This window comes from Branchiostoma lanceolatum, chromosome 17, assembly GCF_035083965.1.
Source record: "Branchiostoma lanceolatum isolate klBraLanc5 chromosome 17, klBraLanc5.hap2, whole genome shotgun sequence".
NCBI classification, from domain to species: Eukaryota; Metazoa; Chordata; class Leptocardii; order Amphioxiformes; family Branchiostomatidae; genus Branchiostoma; species Branchiostoma lanceolatum.
In genome coordinates this window covers 6,150,507-6,168,101 of record NC_089738.1, presented here as the reverse complement: position 1 = coordinate 6,168,101, position 17,595 = coordinate 6,150,507, and the positions used below count along the sequence as shown (strand labels likewise).

Genomic DNA, 17,595 nt, shown 5'->3' with positions numbered 1-17,595 from the left:
TATTTGAGGAAATGAAATCACTTTACTTTCTTATTCATGGTTAGGGAGTAATGGCTGACCAAAGTTACGCCCCCCACCCCATACTTATAAAGCATTATAGACCAATTCAGTGCTCCGGTCTAAAATTCAATCTCTTTATCAGAATGTTCAAACTTTACATTCAAACGAAAGGGCAATTGGCGGGTATTTGAGGAAATGAAATCACTTTACTTTCTCATTTATGGTTAGGAAGTAATAGCTGACCAAAGTTACGCCCCCCACCCCATACTTATAAAGCATTATAGACCAATTCAGTGCTCCGGTCTAAAATTCAATCTCTTTATCAGAATGTTCAAACTTTACATTCAAACGATAGGGCACTTGGCGGGTATTTGAGGAAATGAAATCACTTTACTTTCTCATTCATGGTTAGGAAGTAATAGCTGACCAAAGTTACGCCCCCCACCCCATACTTATAAAGCATTATAGACCAATTCAGTGCTCCGGTCTAAAATTCAATCTCTTTATCAGAATGTTCAAACTTTACATTCAAACGATAGGGCACTTGGCGGGTATTTGAGGAAGTGAAATCACTTTACTTTCTCATTCATGGTTAGGGAGTAATAGCTGGCCAAAGTTACGCCCCCCACCCCATACTTATAAAGCATTATAGACCAATTCAGTGCTCCGGTCTAAAATTCAATCTCTTTATCAGAATGTTCAAACTTTACATTCAAACGATAGGGCACTTGGCGGGTATTTGAGGAAATGAAATCACTTTACTTTCTCATTCATGGTTAGGAAGTAATATACAATAACTTAACATAAACTTGATGAGTAATCAATTCACAAACATATAACATAAAGCAGGAATGATCACAAACATAGGAGTATTAAATCAAACAACTCGAAACAATAACAACTCAAAATCACAAAGGTCATTCAACTGAGAGTCAGAGGTCAACTGTCTTTCTAGCGGTCAACGGTAAAGAGGTTTGTATGTTTATCAGAGCCTGTTCAAATCTGGCGATTGATGAAGCTTGTTTGATACTAGGATTGAACTTGTTGTAGGTTGTAGCAGCCCTGTATGCAAATGTGCACACTGTGTACTCGGTCCACTGATTTGATCACACCGTAATGGCGTTAGGAAGTATCCTTATCGTTGTATTTGAATGGCTTTCCTAGTTATTTTGCTGCGAGGCGATCTTTGTACTTAGCTTACCCCCACTCATTGTTCTGTGCAGCCGCGACATTAGTGGACAGATGGTACTGCTGATAACACTGTACCTCCCAAATCGGACTTTACAAAATGCTATATATCTTCTTTAAAATTAGGTATTGTATCCTAAGAAATTTAGAGTGTCTAGTAAGTGACCCTTAGGTGATGAATAGTATCAACATATCTAATTTCATTGTTGCATTTCACAGAAAATAAGGAATTTTGATATGGCATTTCCTACCTAGCTACGTATTCTTGTTCGTAACACCGCCGAAGCGTTCCGAAGTCGCCATTACGTTGTGATCAAACTTACTATAATCCCGCCCGCCTTTGGCGAGCTGTCACCAGAACACTGAACAACGATGCTGTTAGTCGCGCAGATGACTTGTACCAGCCATACTATTTAAGAGAACAGCATATTTATCTGGAATTCTCCTTCAGTGGACCAAGTACACAATTTGGTGTTCAAACAAAATACTCGGTGGCCTATCGCCCATGGTAAAATTAGGCTCGCTCAATACCTACGTAACGTTTTTACCACAACAACTTCTAGAGTCTCTCTCTGCTATTCCTTTCATTATAAGCAGGATTAACACTTTCAAAGTACACGCCCTGACCGATTTATCTGACCACTGTTTGATTTCTCTAAATATCAGCGCGAACCCATGGCCGGTTAAAAACACAGAACTGCCCAAAACTAAATTACGCCATCTACCGAAACGTTTTATCTGGGGCCCAGACTCCCGAGAAAAATTTGTAAACGCTTTAAGCAGCCCGCTTATATCAAAAAAGATAGAGACTTTCCTTACAGAGAAGCATGATGCCAATGTGATAAATTCGAACATCGATAATGATGTTCACAACTTGCAGGAAATAATAGACACGGCTGCGAAAGCGTCGTTACGAATGAAATGTCCAAAAAAATCAGGGAGATCAAAAACGAACAAGAAATGGTTTGATAAAAGCTGCCATGGCTTTCGGAAGGAACTAAAGAATCTGAGATACCTTCTTATACAAAACCCCCAAAACTCATTTTTGAGAGGCAGTTATTTTAAAAAGAAGAAAGAGTATAATAAGCTTATTCGAAAGCGAAAAAGAGAACATGAAAATAGTTGCTTAGAACAATTAGAAAATCTCCAAGAAAACAACCCCACTGCGTTTTGGAATTTACTAAACGAATTAAAAAGGGCCAATGCCACACCACAAGAAGATATACCAAGCGACACATGGATGGAGCATTTTAGAGCCCTCCATGATAAATCAAGACAGCAGCGCCAAGCCTTCGACCCTGCCTTTGAAAAAGATATTTTATGCAAATTAAAGAAATTACAGAAAGGTGAAACAAAAATGAGTCCACTAGATGACCCAATCACTGAATTACAAATAAACAATGCTATACATTCTTTAAAGAACAAAAAGGCAAGTGGAGAAGACATGGTCATTAATGAAATGATTAAAGCAGGAAAAACAATCTTATTGACATCATTAGTTAAATTATTCAATCGGATACTGTCAGCAGGAACCTTCCCAAAAGAATGGTCAAAAAGCTATATCGTCCCCATTTTTAAATCGGGTAGAAAGGACGAGATCAACAACTATAGGGGAATCTCGATATCAAGCTGCCTGGGCAAATTATTTACATCGATATTGAACAAAAGACTATCAGCCTTCCTAGAAGAGAATGGCATCATAAAACCAAACCAAACAGGCTTCCGAAAAAACTACAGAACATCAGACAACATTTTCATACTTAAAACCTTGATTTCGAAATATTGTCAATCGGGCAAACGTTTGTATGCTTGCTTTGTCGATCTGTCCAAAGCTTTTGACTCAATCTGGCATGAAGGCTTATTTTTCAAACTCCTTTCGAAAGGCATATCAGGCAATGTGTTCAATATTATCCAAAGTCTTTACAACCAGTCTGAAGCACGCGTTAAAACAAGTGGGGGCCTAACAGAAAGCTTCCCTGTCCAGATCGGTGTCCGACAAGGATGCGTTTTGAGTCCCACTTTATTTAACCTTTATATCAGCGATCTTGTTAACGATCTAAACATGACAGACAAAGACGCCCCATTATTACACCACTCAAAAGTAACGAGCTTGCTATATGCCGACGACATAGTTTTGCTGTCCGAAAGTCAACAAGGACTGCAAAACGCAATAAACACCCTTGGAAGGTATTGCCAAAAGTGGAAACTTACCGTAAATCTAACTAAAACAAAGATAATTGTATTCAACAAAAAAGGACACAACTTCTCAAAACTTAGCTTTCAGTTATTCTCCAAAAGCATCGATGTAGTTTCTTCTTATTCATACTTAGGTGTTGTCTTTACAGCCGGGTGTAATTTTAACACAGCGATGAAAGCACTTCAAAAGAAGGCTCTACGAGCGCTGTTTAGTATCAAATGTACTCTTGGAGACACAAGGGCTCCAATATCAGTCTACTTTAAGTTATTTGATCAATGTATAGCTCCTATATTATTATATGGAGCAGAAACGTGGTGTAATAGCAAATTGAATGATAACTCTCCGCTTGAACAAACTCACTTGAAATTTTGTAAACATATCCTAGGAGTAAGAAGAAACGCTAGTAATTATGCCAGTAAAGCTGAACTTGGTCGCTTTCCCTTATGGATTGAAGCGTGTTGTAGGATGTATAGTTACTATTATAGATTGGTTCGGAATGTTCCTATTGAAAGTCTTCAGTATGAGGCTTACATTGTACAAAAAGACCTTGTAAGTAGTAAAATACCCTGTTGGTTGTGGAACATGAAGACAGTTTTAGAGGAATCTGGCTATGCCTGCCTTTTTACACACGATTATATCAACAAACCCTTCCACCTTCATGAACTAAGACAAAGATTGAAAGATATATTTATCCAAAAATTCAACTCAGCATTAAAAACAAAGGGACGAGAAGGAAATCAAGGCAACAAGTTAAGGACATACAAAACATTCAAAGAGATATATGACAAAGAACCATACCTAAATATTCCAAATTTCAAAAATCGCAGAGCAATGTGTAAACTTCGTATCAGTGACCATCCATTACATATAGAATCTGGCAGGCATAGCCGTACCCCTCTACACGACAGAATATGTAAATTTTGTAATAACTCTTGTATTGAAGATGAAATGCATTTCTTACTAGACTGTGTATTGTATGAAGAAGAACGTCAGTCACTGTTCAAATTAATTCAGCTTGACAAGAGATGTAAAACAATATCAAAGCAAAATACTTTTAGACACTTGATGTCATGCAAAGATGTTAATGTGATGAACGAAGTATGTAATTATGTAGCCATATGTTTTAAAAAGAGAGAAGAAGCCACTAGAACCTAGATATACAGTAGGACATTTAGAATAGTGCTTAGAAGTATATTTAGACGTTAACGTCATTTTTTTTTTATATTCTCTCAATTACCCTATGTATGGCCCCTGTGGCCCCATGTGCATTTATCCCCCCGGGGAACGAACATGCAATAAAGATTATTAATATTAATTATGCTGTCAAAACAAAAACACAGCTAGTTAACTTACCAGCCAACCAACAAACAAACAAACAAACAAACAAACAAACAGTACCAAAAATATAACCTTTTTGACAAAGACAATGAGACAGGTTGAATCAAATAAAACCCAGGAAACCCTTGATAATTACTTGTAATGCACAACAACTATAACTCATTTGACATGGACTGTCCCAAAGTGTCATTCACTCAAACCTGCTAGTCGGGTTTCTTAATCTGAGCTTTGGAATTTTCCATTCGGCCAGACGACGTATTAGCCGCCGGTTGGGTGTTCGGACAACAGCGACTACAAACAGGTTTCTATTGCGGAAAAGGGGCCAAAAATGGCGGTGAATATCCCCGGTATCATCGCCATCGTGGTGTTTTACCTGCTGATTCTGGCGGTGGGGATATGGGCCGGGCGGCGGGGGAAGAAAGACGAGAACAGCACGGAGAGTGAGAACGCCATGCTGGCGGGGAGGAACATCGGGACCTTCACCGGGCTTCTCACACTGACAGGTAGGTCCGACGAAATATCACACCGAACAACACGATTCATTAAGTATGTCTAACGGTGAAACAGTAGCTAAGGCGGTGCCGTCTTAGGACAGTATAGAAATGTAAATACAGTACCGTCTTTCGGTGCAACACGCTAAATTGGCAAGCACAACGTGGTCGCGACTGATATTTCAACCGTCAACTACAATAGAACCCAAGCAAAATAATCTAATCACCTGTATATTGTGGTTTACTTTTAATTTCATTCACGGGTAATAGGTTGATTGTCCAAATAAAGGCGCTAGGTTAGAGTTTGTATAATGCATGGAGAATTCGGGCGTGTTTATAGGTGCGGGCCGAATGACTGCATTTTGCCCTGCGGCATTTTCAGATGGGTGCACTGAAACAGACTGATCAGACGGCTTATTGTGTGTTTTGTTAGGAGATTTCATTCTTTGTTCGACAAAGCTTTCATCAATGACACACAACGTTCCATTCATTCATTCACCAACAAATACTGAAGCCACATGACCTGAAAGCAAAATTTAGCCAGTTTTAACTACACTGATGTGATGTGTTTAGTTCCACGGGAAATGCCCAATGTTGCGCCTCTTTTTTGACGGGAAAATACTTTTTCCCTCTAATATTTACCAAAATCTGGGTGCTATGTTTATGTAAAACCTCATTGGGGTGAGTGACAAATAACTGCGTTTTGCCTGCGACATGTAAGGTATCAGGTGTACTCGCCCTAACAATTAACTACCAAATTGCCCTAGATTTTTTTTTAATGTAGGCTCACCCCTATAATTAAAGCAAACATTCCATATTCAAATGAAAGTTGTATATACTCCTTTACATACTACTTAACCCTCTGTTCGGTGTTTAGCGGCCCGATCGTAGGAACTCTGGGGGCGCTGGCGGGCCATGTTGTCATGCCAACCCGCCGCGAGTTTGGTTTAGGGTGACTCGACTAGAAACCCACTGAGACTGACCGATAAGTCGGGCATTGTGCTTGTTTCTTCCTGGATTCAATTCTAATTGTTCGACAAAAGCTTTAATCAACGTAACATGCCATATACGCTGTACAGATACTACAATATTGTATTTTATGGGGAAATGTCTATAATTTGAGTGACTTTGCCCACAAGTGAAAATTGACCTGTTAACAAATACTAAGTAGCGTAATAAATAGAAAAGATTTCAAACTTTGCACACAATGTCACAAAAATGAGAATTTGACATTAAACCTTTAACTTAATGTAAGGGCGGATTTCATTGGCGGATCTCGCAATGTCTAGAGGCTTCCACTAATTGTGATTTAGACGCACGTTTTACTTATTAGTGGTCACCCAATTATCAGACAAGTTTTTGATTGTGTTGAATTGCAGTAATCAATTGTTCTTCCGACAGATTTACAAGTAAAAGAGCTCCTACAGTAAGTGTCTCATTATAGAACTTTGTGTCACGTCTTGTTCCGACAGATTTACAACTAAAAGTGCTCCTACAGTAAGTGTCTCATTATAGAACTTTGTGTCACGTCTTGTTTTGTTTTGTTTCAAAGATAGGCGGCAAATTGTATGTCAATCTGAACAAGACCACTTGATTTAGATATAGGGATTAGGACAACAAAAGAATGAGAGACTCCCCATCGTGTGCCCCTCCATTGAATTTGGTACAAACAAATTAAAAAAAGAATTACACGCCAAGGGCAAAAATGCCTATTGTTTGCAAATATCAAAGCCTTCCTTCAGTATTTAAAGGATGTATTTATATTTATTTGTCCGTGACAAAAAGTTTGGACAAATCAATGTTAAGTTATTATGCAGATGTATTCACAGGCTCTCGACTTTTTCAAACATACAACTGTCATCTAGAAATAAATAGAAAGGGTGAGGGGTCTAGTAAGTTTCAACTATATCATTAATGTACACTATAGACTATAAAGGGCCTAACACAGAGCCTTGGGGGACACCTGTACCGAAGTCAACACACTCAAACAGGTTTATCTTGTCTTGCAATGTCGACCAAAGTATGTAATTTTTTGTATCTTTTATTTCTTTATTTAAATGGTTTATTGGTCAGAAATTACCCATGTAATGGTAGCCAGTGCATTGCTGCAAGGTTTACAATCACACAATATACAACAGATACATATTTGCACCACACTTGCACTTTGTGGAACTGTCGCAAGGGTCTGGGAGGCTGCCATTCGGTGCCAGCAGGTGACCTCATTTCGACCTTCCCCAACCGAAGTCAGGTACCCATTTACACCTGGGTGGAGTGAGGAAAGTCGTATAAAGTGCCTTTCCCAAGGACACAACATCGGGACATAGCAGTGGTTTCGAACCCGGGACCTCTGGGTTCTGGGTGAAACATCCTACCGATTGCGCCACACGATACCACATGTAACACCAATGACGCAATTTTGTTTTCACTACAGCAACCTGGGTAGGAGGAGGCTACATTAACGGCACTGCTGAAGTCATCTTCAACCCCAAACAGGGGGCGGTCTGGTGCCAGGGTCCCATTGGCTCATCTCTGGGCCTCATCATCGGTACGTTCTGCGGGAACGATCATTAAAGGAAACCCAAGCAATATTAGGGCCCGAAAATGAGATTTTAAAAGTCCATTTATTTAGTAATTTCTATACATGATTAGTTCAAACAACACCATCGCAATGTATAGCGACGTCCATCATGCAAAAATACGACGTCGTTGTAATGTGAGAACTCATGATCACTGAAAATCATCGCCAGGGTTTTTGTAGGCTCGCGAAACTAACGGAACCATCGTAAGGCACATTTTTGCGCGGTTTTAAAATGCTCAAAGTATGAAGTTTTTACGCAAATGTGATAAATAGTTTCAGTAAATGTCACTACCATAAAGATTTCAGCATCTATTTTTATTTCTCATACTTTGGGCCCTAATTTTGCCTTGGTTGCCTTTGATATGTGTAAGACATCGGGCACGTTTTGAAATAGACTCATGACATCTTTGCACTAGATGACTGCTGTGCATGTTGAAGATTATATATGGCATCTTGTTGCTTGTTATTCTTGTTAACTCATTTGTTGCTTGTTATTCTTCTTAACTCATATGTATACTAAATAACTAACTAACGCATGTAACATTGTAACTGACCTCTGACCTCTCTTAAGCTATCTTAAAATGTAGTATGTAGTTTTATGTAGTGTTGTGTCTTGTGTGTTGTGTCTTGCGCTTTTTGTAATCATATTTTCATATGTATGTACACTCTTTTTTATGAATGCGGTTACTTTTAAAAGTAGATTAGATGTTCAAGTATTGTCTAATGGGTTTCTAATAAAACAAATAAACTACAAAACTGACCATTGTAATTTGCACCAATAGGTGGACTGTTCTTCGCTAAGAAGTTCCGGTCTCAGGGCTACGTCACCATGTTGGACCCCTTCCAGCAGAGGTATGGCCGGAGGATGGGGGGACTACTGGTCGTCCCGGAACTGTTGGGCGACATCTTCTGGGGTGCCGGCATTCTAGCTGCACTGGGTAAGATATCTATACCCTACAATTATTCATAATTAAAACTAGAAATAAGAATGTAATAGCAAATACGAACATTTTCGTGTTTCGGTTTCAAGTTCGCGGCAGCGCTATAGTCACATACTGCTACAGTATTGGACAAAAATGTTTGCAGTGGCTTTAAGTTCGCGGTGAATCGGTCGCCGGAAAACCACGAACATAAAACCAGCGCGAACATTTCTTCATTTACAGTAATCTGCTTTGGTTTGGTTTGCAGGTGCGTCTCTCAGTGTGGTGTTGGACATGGACCTGGTCGTGTGTGTACTCATCTCTGCTGCCATAGCTGTTGTCTACACGCTGTTTGGGGGCTTGTATTCTGTCGTGTACACTGACGTCATCCAACTGTTTTGCATATTCGTCGGAACGGTAAGTAACGACGGGTGCTTGTTTGTGTGTGTGTGTGTGTGTGTGTGTTTGTATGTGTGTTTTTGTGTGTGTGTGTGTGTGTGTGTATGTACATGTGTGTGTGTGCGTGTATGTAAGTGTGCGTGTGTATGTATGTGTGTGTGTGTATGTGACTGTGTGTGTGTTTATGTGTGTCTGTGTGTGTATGTATGTGTGCGTTTGTGTGTATGTGTGTGTGTGTTTATGTATGCGCGCGCGTGTGTGTGTGTCTGCGTGTGTGTGTGTGTGAGTGTGTACATATATGTACAGGTGCTTGTAATGGACCATTTCTTCCAATTTTCTACTCTCACGCCAAGATGTCATCTCGTTCCTTAGTTTCTAAGGTCCTGTATCTTTAACCAACGTCTTCTCCTACAGTGGCTCTGCGTTCCATTCGCCTTTACCAACCCCAACGTGTCCAGCATCACGAGCACCCAGCTGACCCGTTTCTTGTACACACCCGTCAGGACACCGTTCAACGCTACCTTAAACATCACCACCGTCCAAGTGTCGAACACCACGGGCTGGTTCGGGGTCTGGGACAACCGGAGAGTCGGCATCTGGATTGACTACTTCCTACTACTGGTGACTACTTCCTACTACTTATTACTTACTACTTTGGCACTAGCCTGCCGTACAGGCCAGAAAAACAGCATGATTTTTTTCAAGATAACAACATTATTTGTAGTATGAAACGAAGTGTTGTTTACCTGTTCACCTTTCTCAATGCTGACTTGTTCTATTTCGCATTGCTGCTAGGGGGCGCTATTGCTGCCCCCATCACGGTTCGTGATGGCGAAGTAGAGCCAGTCAGTATTGGCTGATGTCCACCATTCACGGGCCTCCAGACTTCCAATGGTGAACATATAAGAAAAAGGCTATTAAAAGTCACCTACCTGAAGTTAAGATCATGGAAAACTCACATTGGTAGCGTAGTCTGACCTCTAAAGTGTCAATCTAATGAGTTTCGCCGATTTTCCACCGGCGCAAACTGGTGAAATTCTATCAAAACATGGCGAGATGACCTTTGACCCCCCTTCACAAGACCTGATCACATCCAAACTACACCTATTTCAAAGTGTACCGGACACTTCAAACATGGCTAAAACCCTGTTTTTCTAACTAAATGAAATAGCCACAACCCTTACCTGTCAATTCCAGCTCAAAACACCAACATTTCCAACAAAGAGGCCTCCTACAGCTACTTTTAACAAGCATATACAAGGTCATGAAAATGGACCCTCTGCGCATGACTGTAATGGTGACCTTTGGCCTATTACTGGCTTAGTAAAACGTCAACCTAGTAAATAACAGTTGATTTTGTACAAGGACCTTTGTAATCCAATGTATTTGCCAATATTATGAATTCATGAAGCTTCACGGAAGCAGACGTTTACTTGTTTGTCTGTTAGAACAAAATGAAATGTATCCTCGCACTTCCAGACTCTTGGAGGAATTCCATGGCAGGCGTATTTTCAACGTATTCTGGCAGCCAAGTCTACGGACAACATCCGGGCAATCTCTGTGTGTTCTGGACTCCTGTGTATGGTCATGGCTATCCCGTCATTCCTCATTGGTGCGATCGGAGCTTCCACAGGTGACATGCGACTTACATCTGTATCAGTTTTTTTTTACATATTTGCGATAGCAAAACCTGTATTGAGTTCGCTCGTGCCTTTAGGCGCCGCCATTTTGTTTCCCGTCATGCTAAGTGAATGGTGTAGGATGGGAATCTGTGACGTCATTTTTACAGGTTTACGATAGATTGGATGTGTTTTTGATGTGGGATGTTGTGGGTGGGTTGCCGTGGGCCTGTTTTTTCAAGGTCAATGCTTAATGTGAATGTTATGTTTTAGATTAGAGACCCATGGCCTTACGCTACATCACTTTAAAGTCACTGCATGTTATGTCATTTTGTTTCCTCAGTTTATGTGCTAGACAGTTTCTTCTTTACTTCCTTGAAAGTATTGATGCAGTGTCACAATACGAATGTAATTATATTTTGAACAGCCTGCAAACGCCAAGAAAAACAAAGTGATGCGAACACCATGCAAGAAGTTTAAAAGAAAGTTTTACATTACTATGAACATTTTGTTGTGTACATTTCAGACTGGCCAAACACAGGATATGGCAAAGACCCGGCAGTGGAGGACAAAGCAAGTCTGATTCTCCCTCTTATCCTGCAGTACCTGACTCCGACGTGGGTGTCGTTTTTCGGACTCGGTGCCGTGTCTGCTGCTGTCATGTCGTCCGCTGACTCCTGCATCTTAGCGGCTAGCTCTGTGTTTGCAAAGAACGTCTACAAGGAGGTCTTTCGGCAGAAGGTTCGTTTCAAGTTTTGAGACACGTGGTTCCTATTTTTGTTGCATCGATTGTTGCATCGATTGCAAGGAAGTGGGGGTCGTGTGGTATAATGGCAGGGTTTTCGGCCCAGAACCCAGTGGTCCCGGGTTCGAATCCCCTGACGACCCCTGACACGTGATTTATTCCTTTGGGAAAGGCACTTTACACGACTTTCCTCGCTCCACCCTGGTGTAGTTGTCTATAGTATATATATTGTTCACTGTACGTGACACTGTTAAAATAAGGTATGAAAAACTTGAGTGCAGTGCCCCGTTGTCCTTGTCTGTCTAAAAGCGAAGTAAAAAAGCCAAGGAGGTTAATCCGTTTGATGAAACCATTCAAAATCTCCTTGATCTAACAACGCAGAGATGACATCTTCAGTGAGCTGACTCCAAGCTAACAGCCATGCTAAGAGAGAGGCGGAGTGATACAATCTTACTTAGAGTGATTCAAAGTGCATAGGTCACAATCCATGTGCCTGGTGATACTTACATATTGAGTTTGTAACACGCTATCTTGAGTATGTAACTCAAGATAGAGTTACAGCTACATACCGTTTTCAAAACATATCTTGATGTCTGTTTTTGTGCCTTGGAATTCTTGATGTGGCTGTCTATAAGGCCAGGCTAGATTTAAAATTGAGAAAATTGATATTTATAATGGACAATTTCTTTTATCAACCGTTCCCAGGCATCTGAGACCGAGATTGTGTGGGTGATGCGCTTTTCCATCTTTGCGGTCGGTGCCATGTCCACGGCAATGGCAGTGACTGTCAAAACCATCTATGGTGAGATATATGACTTTTTCACCCACCCCCCACCGCCATAAAGAAGAGAAAACTTAACCTATACTATCATATACAATACCTTTCTGTTGGGGTTTAATGCTGAAAAGTAACAAACAAATAGGCACGTATTTACGTGATAAGCTTCCTAAACGAATTATAGGACTCTAGCTACTTGAGGTCTATACCCGTATTACTTATATCTTTAAACGTCAACTTCCACCACAGAAATGGTGAGCAATTATTGCTAAAGCCCCCCTCTCACTGGACCCGCGGCACGCTGGCGGCGTCGCTTCCTCCTAAACATGATTTGTGTTACCCTTGACTTTATAATTGGAATATCATTCAAAACGTACAAGTATGACCAAAAAGACAACAAAACACACAAAGCTTCAAAAGATTCGTTTTTGTGGACAAAATTTGTTCAGTGCTTTGTCAATTCGATCGGCCGCAGCGACGCCGCCAGCGTGCCGCGGGTCCAGTGAGAGGGGGGCTTAAGAAGTGTGCGGTATCTTTTAAGACACCTCTCATTGGACCAAAAAGACAAGAAAACACACAAAGATACGTTTTTTTCGATGAAATTGGTTAAGTGCTTTGTCAATCCGTTCGGTCGCAGCGACGCCGCCAGCGTGCCGTTGGTTCAGTGAGAGGGGGGCTTTAGCCTTGAGATAGTTGTACCATTGAGAGTGAAAATGACATACATTTCCTTTCTTGACTGTTCTTAGGACTGTGGTACCTATGCTCGGACATGGTCTACGTCATCCTGTTCCCCCAGCTGATCTGCGTGGTGTACCTGAAGTTCACCAACACCTACGGCTCGCTGTGCGGCTTCATCACGGGGATGCTCCTGCGGTTCGGTGGAGGAGAGGAGCTGCTATTTCTACCAGCAATCATCAAGTGAGTCAAACACGAAGTTATGTTAACTACCCAAAATTGTGGGGTCGTGTGGCGTAACGGCAGGGTCTTCAGCCCAGAACCCAGCGGTCCCGGGTTCGAATCCCCCCGACGCCACCGTACCGATGTTGTTCCCTTGGGAAAGACGACTTTCCTCACTCCACCCAGGTGTAGAAATGGGTAAATTGTCAACCACCAAATCATGTTAACTACCCTAAACTTCACAATGGAAACAAATCGCTTTTATTCATTTCGTGTCCTCTCTTTCGGTTGGGTGGGGATCTTCGAAATACGCCTAATAATAACCATCTGTTTGTTCATTACCTTCGCCGGGAATGTATGCATTCGCGGTAAGGTTATGTTATCGGTTACGCCAGCTGTAAAGTGGGTCCGTATGTATGTCGAGATCATAAGTCGAGAAAACTTTGACGGATCTTGCTGATTTTTGGTAGGTGAGTGGCGGTTGTGGGAACGAAGGTCAAGTTCGAAAATGGTTAAATTGGCGTTTTCCTAAAGTGCTCCTGTGGACTTTTTTTGTTAGTGTGTTTTTATGTAGACAACATAACTCGACGTATTGATGATGGGTCTGCATGATTTTTGGTGGGTACGTAGAGATTGTGAAAACGAAGCTCAAGTTCAAAAATGGGTCACCTGGCATTTTCCTGCGGTACTGCAGTGGGTTGTTTATGTATGCGTATTTGTTTGTTGACAGGATAACTCGAGAAGCTGTTGATGGCTGTGCATGATATTTAGTGAATAGGTAGATTTATCAAAGGGGAAGGTCAAGTTCGATGATGGGCCTCCTAGCGGGTACTTTGGGTACTGCAGTGTAGCTTCAAAGTTTGAAGTCGAATTTTCTGCAAGTGCTACGGTCGTGATTTTTGTGTGGTAGATAGTCCATGCCACATGAAGTAAGTTGTGCACGTTTGGGCCCTCTAGCGGCTTGTTTGCAGCTGCAGCGGGTGTTTTTAATTTATTTGTTTTGACCTTTGGACATGAATAACTAGACTTATGGTCAACGGATCGTCTTGATTTATGGTATGTAGATAGCTCGATTAATGATTTACATAATTGAATATTCATTATGCAAATCAGGAGCTAATTTGCATAATTAGCAAGGAAAGTTTATAAATATGCTGCCTTTCAAAATAGGACTCTCAAACATGTGACATATATAGCTGAAAAAGAGAGAGGTATCGATAGATACCAATAATGCTAATAGCTACCTATTTTGCATAATTAATGAGAAAATACTAATTGAAAATACCACAATAGTAAATGATTGGAATTTCATTCTTGTATCATTAGGAAGCTAAGTAAAGGTGAACAATATCAGACAAAACATGCATGACAAGGCCTCATTAACATAATTTATAAGGAAATGTCTACAATTCCCTTTCAATTTGCTATTTTTAAGTCTATCTATTCAGGTTAAATTGCACTGACAGGTGACCTAGTTTACCGGAGCAGGCTCCCTGTGAGACGTCCCTGGAGGACACATGTGATACTTTACTTGCCTGGTGCAGGGCTCTGTTTTGGGGTCAGGGAGGTCACACGGGCATTTAAACACTGTCAGCAGCCTTACGATCTAACGCTCTCCCTGTTGGAAGGTATAGGTTTGATAAAAAACTGATTGATATGTCGACTATGAAAATATGGGCATAATTGAAGCAAATACATTGCCAACAAATTGCCTTATTTTCTGTAGTAAAGATAAAAGTTATGATACCAATTAAGCAAAAATATTCTTACAGTGATTATTTTTATAACTCTTGGGAGAACTCGTGTAGGTATAGGTATGGGTTTGTTTAAAACTTTGAAAGAGAATACTAGTAACTCAAGAAGGTGATGACGGATCGTCATGATTTGTAGGGATGTACATAGTTTGAGTGATGATTTACATGATCGTATAAGAATCATGCAAATCAGGATCTGTGATGTGAAAAAGTATACAAACCCTTGCATTCCATTGTAGTCAAGCACGTGACATGTAACTGAGAAAGAGAGGAATATTGATAGATATCAATTATGCAAACGAATACCTAATTTGCATAATTTATGACAAAATACTATAATTCCAGAGTGGTAAATGATGGGATTTCATTCTTGTGGCGTTTAGGAGATAATCAAATGTGGACGTTATCAGACATAAATCATGATGGCCTCATTTACATAATATATGAGAAAATGCTACAATGGCCCTCTTTTCTAAGATTTTACTTTAATGCTGTGTTTTGTGTAGAGAAAAGGATCACTTGAAATTCATGCAATCGAGGACCTTATTTACATACTGGGTGAGAAGCATGCACTCGAAAAGGCTAACATCAGGTGGCGAAGGTATGAGGTCGTGGAACTCTAGTTGATTTATGATTTATGTCGATGAAATTCGGTGAGTGCTTTGTCGACTCGATCGGCCGCAGCGACGTCGCCAGCGTGCCGCGGATCCAGTGAGAGGGGGGCTTAAGAACGCAAGCAAGGTCCGCACACATGAGTCGCACTTTATCGTCACCAAGACAGAACTAATCTAGACCAGATTTTTTATTATGTTATCTCTTGTATCCAGGTACCCGTTTTACGACGAGACCACCGGAACGCAGTACTTTCCTTTCCGGACCTTCGCCATGCTGTGTAGTCTTGTATGCATTATCGTCCTCTCCCTCATCACCAAGGTCATGTTCGAAGGTGGAAGAGTCCCTCTCCGGTTCGACATCTTCTACTGTTACCACGAGGACCCGAACAAGGATTCGGAAACGGAGAAGAAGGACGTTGAAGTTGACCTTTTGGAGAACGGGTCAAGTGTTTCAAGGGCGGTTAATAAGGTTAAAGGGGATGGAAAAGCGGAGGCGGAAGCAATGTTGTAAATGGGGTCGTGTTTGGTGAGGTCGTGCGGCGTAAGGGCAGGGTGTTCGACCCAGAACCAAGCGGTCTCGGGTTCGAATCCCCCTGACGCCACCGATGTTGTTCCCTTAGGAAGGGCACTTAACACGACTATACTCAGTCTACCCAGGTGTAAAAATGGGTATATATTTTTGTGTACGTGGCACTGTTAAAATAAGTTAATATGAAAAACTTGAGTGCAGTGCCACGTCGTCCTTTTCTGTCAAAAAGCGAATAAAAAAAAAATAAAAAAATGTTGTAAATGATTTTATTAGTTGATAATAATGTCTTATCTTATCACATTGGACACCACGTTATACGGTTTGCCTTAAACAACAAAACTATACCGTCGACGCATGAATGATATAAAACATACGTTATTATTTGCCCTATATACATAACAAATTAAACAACCTCAGCCTATGGCTTATTACAATGTACCTGACAAGGCCTGATAAAGTTAGATTACAAAAAGAATGTCAGGATGGTTAAGAAAAACTCGTCTTGCTTTGTGTTCTTTTATATCTTATTAACAATTGGCCTTCTTATTGTGCTTAACCCCCCTAGGCCCTCATCTATGCCAAAAATACTCACCATTAAAGACATATGTTTACACATAGGTGATACATGGGTAGCGTCTCCAAGGGTTTAGTGAGTATCATATTGTTTTAAAAAACACACCTTGTGTAATTCACCATAAGCAAAATTCTGTAAAAAGTCGGCTGATTATGTATTCATTGATACATAATCTAGTGGGAAATAACACCGCATTCTGGAGTTTAGGACTCTTACAGTGGTCATGGTGAATAGTAAGGTCTCATCCCAAAGAATTCGGCCTGAAATAATAACAGGGCATAGAAAGCGTGTGTTTAGGTCATAAATTGCCTTTTATCGGCGCCACCTGATATGCTTTCACATTAAAACAGGAAAAATACCGAAACTAATGATTAAACCAACTCGATCATAACTGTAACGCTATATCAAATGTATGCTAGCCTTTATTGTATTGAATTAGTAATAAGGATGCTATATCAAAATGTATGATAGCCCTTATCGTATTGTATCATTAATTAAGATGTTACGTTTTATTCTATACTTCTACTTTGTATTATGTTAACGAATTCTTGCCATACTTTGTACCATGTACAATTGTCGTGCAATAAAGTTCTCTCTATAAAAAGAATTTGAGATGAAAGATTGAGTTTATTACTGTCAGGATTAGGTAGGAAAGTTTCGTCATCCGAGCGATAGGTTGGACGTGTACGCATTTTCATTTTGCCGTGAGTGCTGCGGTCAGCCGCTGGTGGTACAACAGCGGCCTCGTGCGGATAGTTGCTACTTGCAGTTTATAATGCGATAAATATCGTTGTCTAGGTTAGATTTGGGTGAAAATTTTTGTATTGCATGACGAACACGTGTGCTTCCAATAGAAAGCAAAACATCTCCAGAACATTTGTTCGTTGTCTAGATTTGCAGTCATTAAGTTGCGTATTCTAACATTGATTCCTATGGAACGACCTAATACCCGTATGCGACCTTAACGCAGCATA

At 40.6% G+C, this 17,595-nt stretch overlaps 1 protein-coding gene across 1 annotated transcript; it reads left to right on the top strand.

Moving 5' to 3' along the window:
* Positions 1-4,978: 4,978 nt before the first annotated feature.
* On the top strand, positions 4,979-16,149 carry LOC136422953 (high affinity choline transporter 1-like). The gene is made up of 10 exons (XM_066410887.1): positions 4,979-5,226; positions 7,646-7,759; positions 8,575-8,730; positions 8,981-9,129; positions 9,526-9,732; positions 10,591-10,744; positions 11,257-11,471; positions 12,181-12,277; positions 13,000-13,171; positions 15,732-16,149. Exons 1-10 carry the CDS (start codon positions 5,052-5,054, stop codon positions 16,027-16,029), a joined length of 1,737 nt encoding a protein of 578 aa, XP_066266984.1. The 5' UTR covers positions 4,979-5,051; the 3' UTR covers positions 16,030-16,149.
* Positions 16,150-17,595: the final 1,446 nt, after the last annotated feature.